General features: G+C 40.1%; 1 protein-coding gene across 2 annotated transcripts; it reads left to right on the top strand.

Moving 5' to 3' along the window:
• Positions 1–1,522: 1,522 nt before the first annotated feature.
• nufip2 (nuclear FMR1 interacting protein 2) lies at positions 1,523–11,337 on the top strand. 2 transcript variants are annotated; one of them, XM_065280913.2, is made up of 4 exons: positions 1,523–1,841; positions 4,700–6,394; positions 7,566–7,598; positions 8,098–11,337. In XM_065280913.2, exons 1-4 carry the CDS (start codon positions 1,697–1,699, stop codon positions 8,148–8,150), a joined length of 1,926 nt encoding a protein of 641 aa, XP_065136985.1. In that variant the 5' UTR covers positions 1,523–1,696; the 3' UTR covers positions 8,151–11,337. The 2 variants fall into 2 exon arrangements, with proteins under 2 accessions (XP_065136985.1, XP_065136986.1); XM_065280914.2 differs by lacking the exon at positions 1,523–1,841 and adding an exon at positions 2,049–3,232.

Here is an 11,337-nt window from a genome sequence, read left to right as displayed (position 1 = left end):
CCCCCCTCTGGCTAATTTCAGAGAATGCATGGAATTTAAACTATCAAAAAGATTCTTACTGTGGTACAGGACAGAAATTCAATTAAAACTATATGACTTTAAGAAGAGACCCCTTGTTGCATACATACATACATACATACATGGTTAATAAGGTATATGATAATATCAAATAAAAAATATTGGCAAGTGTTCATTAGTAAATCTTTCAAGAATAAAACCCAACCCTTGAAAATCCTTGCTGCCTTAAAAACTCATATTTACAAGTCATTTTAACTTACTTATATTTATCTTAACCGATGAGTTGTTATAACTTATAAAATATAGTTAAAATAAGTCAACTTCGTTTTTTAAGTTGTAGCAACTCATCAAGATAAATAATAGTAAGTTGACATGATGACTTGAGTTGATTAAACTTAAAAATGTAAAAATACAAGCCGGGATACTAGCAATCTTTTATTGATAATGGTGCAAACAGAGTGCTCTATGAATATTTAAAAGACATTAACAAACGTTTCAGTCACGTAGGACCATCCTCAGTGTTTTCAATTAGATTACAAAATTTTATTTATATATACACAAATTCTTGATCAACACATGTGAACACAATCAATGAAGTATTGACCAATTACTTGACTGACAATTCAACAAGTATACTTAGAAAAAAATGTTAGACAGTTTAAAATCCTCATTCAACCATGAGGTTTGTATTCAAACAAAAAAAATCAGGGTTTGAGACTTTAACATTCAATTTTCATTGACTTGATCACTGTATTTTAAAATCATGCTGGGACTTTGGTTACACATGGATTAAAGAGTGTGCATGATACAGTTTTCGATGATCTAGAAGTATTAATAAACCCAACACTTCACATATATGCAGACACTGTCAGCGAGGACTCAAGGGAAACCGAATGATTAAAGTTGATCACGTCCTCATTTCTATTACCCCTGTCAGCACATCTAGAGAGAATGTACTAGAACCTGCCCCAGATCTATAATCCACTCCCACTTTAGTATAATCCAAAGTGCAAAGTTTTAGAGCAGTGTTTCTCAACCAAGGGGCAGGGGGCCACTAGGGGGCCTCAACAAACTTCCAAGAGGGCCTCAAGATGACTTCAAATTGCATTAAAGCATTACATAATCTAAAACAACTAACAAATCAAGTAATTTCTTAGTGATTAGTAATTTCTAAATTAATTCACGTGTTTCCAGTTACTGCACGCTCTATAATAACTTTAAGGTAAAAATTGTGAGCTGCGCTTCAGATATTGTTGTGGACAATGATGTCAGACAAGTTAAAAATCCATTGCTTCAGAGGAAGAGAGGTTCATGCCAATCACAATCACACAATGTGATGTGATTGCATGAGTTGTAGTTTAACTAACACTGCATTAATAGAAGCGCAATGGGTTATGGGTTCGATCCCAGGGAACAAACAGTTAAAAACATGTATATCTTAAGTTACACTTAAGTCGTTTTGCCAAATGCATAAATGTAATGTAAAATGGGATAGTGAATTTGCGTGACTGCTTCCTGTGGCCTTGACAGGGAAGCATCCACGCCTTGTAAACGCAACACCGCCCGCCTCTCGCTGGCACCCCCAAACGCAGGCGATGATTGGGCAGCGCAAATGTATCAACTCCCCTCGTCCACCGAGCACCGGTTGAGCACATTCTGTCACCTGCGTTACCGTTAAATGGAGGAACGTCCCTGTGAAGGGGCACCGGGAGTATATATCAGTCATGGAGCAGAGAACGGCTCGGATCGACCGAACAAATCGGTAAACAATGATCAGAACCACTGTCAGTTCCAGAACGAGAAAACGCAGACGAAGAAAACAGGTTGGTGACCAGCGAGACTCGCCCGTTTCTCCTCTAAACTCATTCAAGCTGCAAATACGCGTCGTCTTGTGTTTATTTACACGAACGGTGCTCAAGTAATGCCTAATACCAAACGTGTTTCGCTGACTCTGGTGTTTTATGTAGTTAAATTAAGCGTTAGCCTCGAAGCTAGCTAGCGTGTAGGGACATTGACCTTGTGCACCGGTCTCTCAACACACTAGTTTACCGATCACACATTTACCTGACTTTTAACTCTTTTGGAAACGCAATTTTCAATGTGATACCTTTTAAACTCTAGGAATGTGTTCGCTGGGGATCCAGAATAGCCTGTTAGCTCTGTCCCATCGCTGCCACAGCAACATGAACCGGCTCCTGTGGAATGTTCCTGCTCGTAGCTTAAGCTTGTTCTGTTATTTCCTGTCCGCCATGATGGACGGCCAAATCTCACAAACTTCGCTGCAGCTTTTTTTCCTCTCACAAACAGGACACCTTTGTTGCACGGCTCGACCAAGTGGTGTTTATGTAGTCGGCTGTGCTAGCTTTGTTGTTAAAGTTACTAATAGCTATGTCTAGGGGTGTCTGTGCGCGGGTTTAGCTCGAAACGGGGCCTATTGCTCTCGTGTCACTGTCTGACAGTCATGTGAGCGGGCCTGGCAGTGGCTGGACTCCCGCTCGCCGCCGTTTCACTGTCGGCACTCAGAGGTGGCCAGGATAACGTTGAAAAATTATATATGTGTACAAATACGATGAAATTAGGATACTGGAGATCTCTGTATAATCACGCGTCACCGATGTAGATCGATATGATCTTTTGATAAAATAGTAATGACTCGTATATTGATAAAATATAATCGACCATCGCCTATTTAGAATCGCCAGTGCACGCTTATTTGTGTGTGCAACTGCCCAAGACGCTCGTGGCCCTTCTGCTAACTCGCGTGCAAATCTCGCGTGGTTCCATTTTTAGTACAGTGTCATTATAAACAATATGATAATAATGTGTATTTGTGTATAATGTGTACACTGTTGAGTCCGTGTAAAAAAGCAACACGAGTTTAGGCAAACTTTGGGTTTAGGGCCACTTGATACTGAGTTGTGTCAGCAGTAACGCGGCGATTTAGCATGTACAGTGGCACCACCCTAGATAGTAAACGTTTGTGTGTCTCTAAAACAGTCTACATTTGATACACACAGACTTTTGCATGTTTTACAACCCCCTTCTTGAAATGTTTCTGAAGCTGCCACATTAAAATAGTTGAAATGTATAAACAATCACAGCTGCCTGCAGCTAATCATGCAAGCTGCCAACTTAGCATGCTAGCTAGCTGATGACTTGGCCGGTTTGTTCACGGAATAAAACATGCAATCGTCATTTTACATAGCCATGAAAGGTAAGGGAATAAGGGTAGTTTGACTAAATAAATAGCATTTATATCCACCGATGTCTGTGTATTATATGTCTACGCTCGTTATCTATAACACGATGAGTGTTCTAGTACCGTGCTATTTCGGTGTTATTCGTCAATTCTGTATAAATAAGTATTTTAATATAACACAGATGCGATACAAAGTGTATTTTTATTTGCGTTTAAGTAATCTCCACTTTAGATCTTTCTAGATGTAGTTCACATTTCCACATAAACGAAAGCTAAAACGCATGTTAAAGGGGGTTTCAAGTACCCCTTCAACCTCAATTTTGAAACATTTTTGGCGATTCAAATGGCCTCCGCCAATGCTGGGGAACTACCCAAATATGACTGAGTACTCCATGTTGACACGTCATACCTCCGGTTAAAAATAGGGCGATGTCAACCGGCCGAGGAAAGCATGGGTACTTTTCACGCCTCATATTTAAGGACAGAGGTCGTGTAGTACCATTATAAAACTCATCCCATTTTCCCACATTCATTATTTTGGGTATTGCATTGCCCTACTGCCTTTCTGTCTTAACCTGCTCACATATACTGTACAAGGATATAATCTGCTGTGTGAATTAATTTTAGTATTTATACCAGGCTGCTGGAATGGTTTTTGTTCTAATTTCGGACTTAAATTCCCACGGGCACATTCCTTGCACTGCCATAAATAGTTTTCATGGAAATCATGAAGTCAATCAGACTGTGTTGTGCATACTTCCCTAACAAAGAACATCAACATGACGGTCTAATCTTTCATTCATCCATTTAAGATACATTAAAGGGATAGTTCACCAAAAAATTAAAATTCTGTAATCATTTATTCACTCTTATGTGTTACAACCCTGTATACATTTCTCTGTTCTTATGAACACGAAGGAAGATATATAAAAAATAATACTATGGGAGTGAATGGGGCTCATGATTGGTTTTGTTACAAACATTCCTCAAAATATCTTTAATTTTTATTCATCAGAACAAAGAAATGTAAACAGGTTTGTAACAATATGAGAGTAAATGACGACATAATTTTCATTTTTGGGTGAACTATCCCTTAAATATAAACAGTTTTCAGCTCTTTTTTTAAGACTTTTACTGCATTGCCATAGTTTTAGGTTCTGTAAAGGCTGTCCAATCACAGATATTTATCAAGTTGTTGTTTGAACCGAATCAATTCTTATTAAAAGTATTGAAATCCCCACATGGTTTCTCATTGTGAGTTCCAGTCGTCTTCATGACCCTGGCTTGCTTCCACTATTAAGCATACCTAGTCTAAATATTCCTTGACCATGTACAAACATTGACTAGACTTGACTTTTGCTTTCCTGGAACTTGAGATCTGATCTGGACATTTGCCAAAAATTGTTGTTTCAGTAGATCAATTAATTCAGAAATGTGGTTGGCGTTCCATTTATATGTTCCTTTTGTCTCTTCTATGCACAGAAAATGGCAAACTAAATGGAACTCTGAAGGAGGGAGAGGTGACTCCCACATCCTTTAACCCAGACAGCTCCCTGCACCCTGCGAACGGCAATGGCGATAGACACGTGCTAGAAATCAACTTGAAACCGAAGCCCACTCGTCGGGCCTTCACCATTGAAACAACAGGGGACAGAAAAGGTAGAAACACTAGCAGAAACAGTATGGACTTCAAGTCCTCAGAGCTAAACACAATTGAGGGCAAAAAAGAGGTTTTGGCTTCGTTGAATGGTGTAGTGTCCCTCAGCAGCTCTGTACTGCTTACCAACGGTTACCCCAGCAAACCTGGAGCCGACAATGATGGCAGTGGTTCAGAGAGTGGATACACTACTCCCAAGAAGCGTCGGGCACAAAGGAATGGCAAAACTGGGGACAATGTGACCGCTTCTACCCAGGGAAAAGCCATGCAGCAGGGCAGCAAACAAGGTCACGGTTCTGCAGCACCAGAGTCTGCCGACAGAGGCTCTCAGATGGAGAGTGGCAAAGCTGGTTCAAAAGGAGAGGGCCATGCAGCATGCCACTTAAAAGCAAGGGAACCACCCGCGTCTCCCACCACACCCCCTCTGCCAGTGACCGAACTTCAACGTAAGAACTCTGACAGCAAAGCAACTGGGAAAAAGTTTGAGGAACGGTCCAGCAAAGTAAAGGTGGCTGCATCCACCAAAGAGGACTCATGGACCTTGTTCAAGCCTCCGCCTGTTTTTCCTGTGGATAATAGTAGCGCTAAGATTGTGCCTAAGATCAGTTATGCAAGCAAAGTAAAAGAGAACCTCAACAAGACTGGCGGGGAGGCTCTCACTCCTGCTCCCCAGGTGCCTGGGAGACCTCCACAGGTCCCCATGTCTGCGGTGAAAACCATCACCTCAGTTAGCTTTACCAACGGTCCCCTACCGGGGGAAGGGAATGGCTGTCCCCTACCTGGACCCCATTTCAGCTCGACGGCAAGCACCGGCCCTCTGCTGGTGTCCCCGGCTGTTCCCTCTGAGAATGTAGCATCTCCCCCTGGCGGTATCGGCACCGCCATTGGAAGTTCAACCACCTCTTTAACTGAGCCGAGGAAGGCCAGTCTGTTTGTTTACCCCAATATGCAACACTCTCTCCCTAGTGGCCGCCAGGCCAACCCCCCTGCTGCTCCAACAAATCAGAAGTCTCTGGGGGACATTTTTCAGAACCAATGGGGCTTGTCCTTTATCAACGAACCTAGTGTTGGTCCAGAGGGCGTGGCTTGTCGCTCAAATAGAAAGGATGGGCTGGTGGAGGTGAGCTTTCAGGGAGGCTGTCCAGCTACGGTGGCCGCTCAGACCTGCAATACCTCTCAGAGACAGGATCAACCACCCTTCCCCAAGGCTCACGAGCCAGAAAAACGGACTAACGCTCAGAATCTGAGTAAAGGCATGAACGTCGGTGCCGCTGCGGCAAGCGGATCCGTATCCGAGACCTCTGTCCATAACCTGGAAGCCCAGAAAGATGAGACGGGGGTTCATGGTGCAATAGTGTTTTGTTCTTCCTCTAAGGACGTTTGTGCCGAGCTGCCTCCCACCTCCCCGGCTGCACCTAAGGTGGCTTTGGCCAAGGACCAGGGCCAAACTAAGGGCTTTGACAGGAGGTCTAGTTGGGGGTCGTTTGATCTAAAAGCTGCTGTAATTTATCACACTAAAGGTAAATTGCTGTTACTAGCATCATGAATGTCAGTATTTTATAACGTGTGGGTTTTTTTTATTGCATACTTTATAGTGCAAGTACAAAAGTGTATAGAGTGAGTTGAATTAGTTTGCATCTTAAGTGTATGTTTAAAGGGATAGTTCACCCAAAAATTAAAATGATGTCATTAATGACTCACTCTCATGTCGTTCCAAACTCGGAAGACCTATCATCTAAGGAACACAGTTTAAGATGTTTTATATTTAGTCCAAGAGCTTGTTGACCCTTCATTGAAAATCTACGTACGGTTGAAGCATCGAAAATACATTTTGGTCCAAAAACAAAAAAAATTACGACTTTATTCAGCATTGTCTTCTCTTCCGTGTCTGTTGTGAATCGCATGCGCTAGACTAAAGTCACGTGACTGCGGTGATGCGGATGGCGTGTTATCCTCAGACACGTTTGCAAAGTTTTTTTTAAAACTTATAGCGTGCGTCTACCTCGGGCTGTAAACAAAGCCCGGGCACACAAAAAAAAAACAGCTGGAGCGCACCAGATAACACGTCAGCCCCATCGTACGTCATCCGTGTCACTGCAGTCATGTGACTTTAATCTCGCGCATGCGCTTCACAACAGATGCGGAAGAGAAGACAATGCTAAATAAAGTCGTAATTTTTGTTATTTGTGGACCAAAATTTATTTTTGATGCTTCAACAAATTCTAACTGACCCACTGATGTCACATGGACTATTTTGATGATGTTTTTATTACCTTTCTGGACATGGACAGTATACCGTACATAGATTTTCATTGAAGGGTCAACAAGCTCTCGAACTTCCTATAAAACATCTTAAACTGTGTTACGAAGATGATCTGAGGTCTTACAAGTTTGGAATGACATGAGGGTGAGTCATTAATGACGTTATTTTAATTTTTGGGTGAACTATCCCTTTAAGTCTCCCAGCTTTCTTAGAATTGGTAACTGTGCCAAGGAAGACATTATGGGACACAGAGGTTATGTAAATGTGATTTCTTTGTTGCTATATAAAGCCATGTAATTTTGTTTGTTTTTCAAATTAAAATAGCTCAGTCCTTTAGCTGTTTCAAGTCTAATACAAATGAGAGAGAGAGACGGATGTTGACAAATTGTGCATTTTTACACTAAACTTTCATCTTTCTCTTTATGCAGAAATGGAATATATTTTCAGTTTGCAAAAACAAGGTAAGCTTTACCTCTAATGTTTGTGCTGAAGTGTTTTTGACATCTTTTAAGGATTTATAGAAATTATATATTTATATATTATATATTTATATAATAATTATATATTTATACAAATATATAAACCACTTCAATGCCAGAAAGTAGGGATTTGTAACGATTAATCGCGATTAATCTATAGCAGAATAAAAGTTTTTGTTTATATCATTTATGTGTGTGAACTGTATGTAAACTGTACATGTAAACATTTCTTAAATATATACATGCATGTGTGTGCATTTATCTATACAAAGTTATTATATACACAGTTTACCACACATATATATGATACACATATACACAAAAACTTTTATTCTGCTATAGATTAATCCCGATTAATCGTTATGCGTCCCTACCAGCAAGCGATCACAAATAAGTGCTCATTTCCCTCAACCCTTCTCATATATTTTCTTTGTTGTCTTTTAAATCACACCTATATTTACATTGTCCCCTTTTTCCATAGATCCAAATCGAATAGTCCTTTACAGAGAGTCATGGGATGGACCTGCTCAATGAAGCTGTGTCTGGACACTATATCCCAGCTGAACTCTGCTGCAAAAGATGTGCTTGAGGAACATGGCTGCAGCCTCTTAACATCCTAAATGGGAACTAATCTTAAGATGGTTTAGAAAGGACCTTGTTACCAGAAAGCATTCAAGGCTAGAGAAAAACCGAAAGACGATGCTTGAGAAAACGGGTTAGCTGATTGTAGTGTATTAGAATGGAAGAAACGGAGAACTCGGTCTAGTGCATATGTTGCTGAAGACAATTCAAACGACTTTGGGGACATAAAACCCACACGTCAAACACTCATGATAACTCTGTCATGGCATTTGTTTGGACAGAAGCTACTCCTTTAAGTACTCATGGACCTAAAGAGAGCCGTCTTCATCTCCAGCCTCCTGGGGAAGAGGATGTTACCATGCCACCTCTTGAATTCAGATAAGGTAGACTTAAAGTGGTCTCATGGGCATACGTTGATTTCAAAATTTAAGACGACCACAAGTGTTGCTACCCAATGAAACAACATACTGTGGCCAGAGGAACATGGCTTTTTTTGAGATTCAGGGGAATCCAGCTTCATCTGTGTCTTGGGGGGCAGGTAGTTCAAGCCTCGGGGAATAATAATTGTCTTAATTTAATTTCTTGTTAGTGAGGCATCTCTTTGTTATCTTCATTTATTTTCATCGAAACTCCCGGGGCAAGTTTTGAGGTACACTTTAAACAGGAGACCGTACTCCCTGTCGTGTGCATGTGCAGTATGCTGCTCTGTGTGTCCTCTTAAAGTGCTATCATCCAATAGTCTTATTGTCGTCCGTTCACGCTTCTGTCGATCGATAGCCATTCACGTTTCTTGCTCATCGTGTGAGAGTGTGTAAACCGAGGGAAGGGGTCGCACTATAATATTTTATCTGGAGTGCTTTTATGTTTTATTAACAGGTCAATCACAGAAGACTAATTGATGAGTTGCGCCACATCTTACACGGTTGCTTTAGCTCCAGCGCTTATAGGTACGTCATGATATTTTATAAGTGTTTATTAAAGTCGAATCTAGCTTTTTTTGGATTAGTTCTCTAGACCTGCTTGTCTGTTCGGGGTTGTTTTTCCCGAATAGACAGTAGTAACTACTGTTTTGTCATGGAGGTGTGTCATTCACCCAGATTCAGAAAACCAAGAGAGCGCTTGCCGGTGAAAAATCCGACCTTTATATTTTACTGCATAGACTAGCAGCCCCGGCGCCTATGGTTAGCTTTTTATTGAGCCCCGCAAGTCACACTAAATGGAGTTTGGTTTTTAGCTTATTGTTTAAACACTTGCTAAAGCACATGAGCCTCATCAGTAGAACCGCCGTTGACAGAATTTCTGCCTGTATTTATGTCGAAAAATGCATACTAAACTTGAGTCTATCTGTATCATTTCACAAAGTAATTGATTTATACATAAAATCAGTAGCACTTTATGTATTATGTTTTTTTGAATTGTATTTTCCTTGAATGTCGACATATCAATACCTGTTTGAAATTCTAGCAATTAATCATAGGCTACTAACTTTAACTTCTACCTAAGGACCGTCGGTCCACAATCTCGAATGAAAATAAACGTAAAAAATAAAAAACCGTAAAAGGAAAAAAATAAAAAAGTCACTCAGGTAGAATTAGGGCAGTGTTATTCTATCTAACAAAAAACGCACCAACAGTGTTATTGCCAAAAACGATAAGAACATCCCGTGTTTGTACCAGCCGTTTTTTAAAGTTTTAACCGTTAAGGGAACTGATTTAAGTTCTGACTGAAAGCCAAGCTTACATGTATTATTTGGCATCATTTGTTTCTGTACATGACCACAAGATACTGCCAGGTGAAATGATGCAAGTACGCAATGAAACGTTAACCACACTACGTATTTGTATGTCAAGGGTTTTATTTAGTGCATCAGTTCAGGTTTCAGCCACGTACAGGTTTGCTTCTGTTGATAACCTGAAACGTGTCGTCATAGTTCTTAATCAAGTTTCTGTTCTTGAGATGTTTTTGATGTCTTTTCTTTATGTTGGTTTGCTGCAAAAGCTCTTCAGCGTCAGTCTCATGTGTTAAAACTCAAGTTAACCGATATGTTAGGTTGTTTTTTGAAGTTCTGCTTTATCTTCTCTAATTCCATTTGGATTCCACTTAAAATCAGCATTGTAGAGAAATCCTGCAATGATAAATAGCTTATTTCATGGCTTTTTTAGATGCACATCACTTCATGGCTTCAATTGAGTTTTTATTGTAGTTAATATTGTCTTTTAACAGCTCACGGAGCATTCTTGGTTTTTTTTTTTTTAAGGGATTTGCTTAAGGAGTTACTGATGTAGGCATAATTTATAACCCTCATTACGTTAAGTTAATTATGAAATACCTCTGTGAACATCCATTGTCCTGATATCATTATTTTCCTCTGTAGTCATGACCTTTATTGTAAACTCTGTCAGCAGAATGAATTACGGCAGGTCTTTGTTTTGAAAGTAAACTCCAGGGGTCAGACGCACATACAGAGGTTCTATGCAGAGAAGGCAAACGGAGCCAAGTTTATGATTTTGGGGGGTTGCACATTCGCTTAATTTACTCGATTCAAATAAGCACTTATTACCCCACAAATTCTATAATTGCAATATAAATTATTTACATGAAAAATCTTCTTCAGCTGCCCTTATCTAGTGTGTAAAGCAATGAGCACGTACAGGTGGGAGAGGTACAGATGTACTTGATGCGTTTGATTGCAAAATCTGTACGGAGAAAATGAATCTATGTTGGCATCTCTGAATTTCACGTGTTTTCTGGATGTGTGAATGAGTTTTCTTGTCCTGTCCCTACAACTCAACCGGTTCGGCGTGTGGATGCATTATGTGTTTGTTCGTGTGCAAGCATGTGTATTTGTCTTCATCCATACGCTCGATTATATGCAAAGTTAATATTGCAAACTGTTTAAGTTCAGGGTGCCTGTGTTAAGCGATATATTAAATGGAATCACATCAGAACATGACAAAAAAACTCGCTTTTTCTTTCTTCCTCCCCAGCAATCTTCAGTTGTGCCATGTTTGACTGTTAAAATTTTGAATTAATATTACATTTTTATGTTGCTCTCTCTGAATTTCCTAGTGGACACGAAGAGGGGGTTGCATTTTTGTCTCAAAAATCTTTGTCACTGCTAATAAACTTGTTGAAAAAG

This window comes from Paramisgurnus dabryanus, chromosome 8, assembly GCF_030506205.2.
Source record: "Paramisgurnus dabryanus chromosome 8, PD_genome_1.1, whole genome shotgun sequence".
Classification (NCBI taxonomy): Eukaryota; Metazoa; Chordata; class Actinopteri; order Cypriniformes; family Cobitidae; genus Paramisgurnus; species Paramisgurnus dabryanus.
This window is presented reverse-complemented; position numbering and strand designations above follow the sequence as displayed.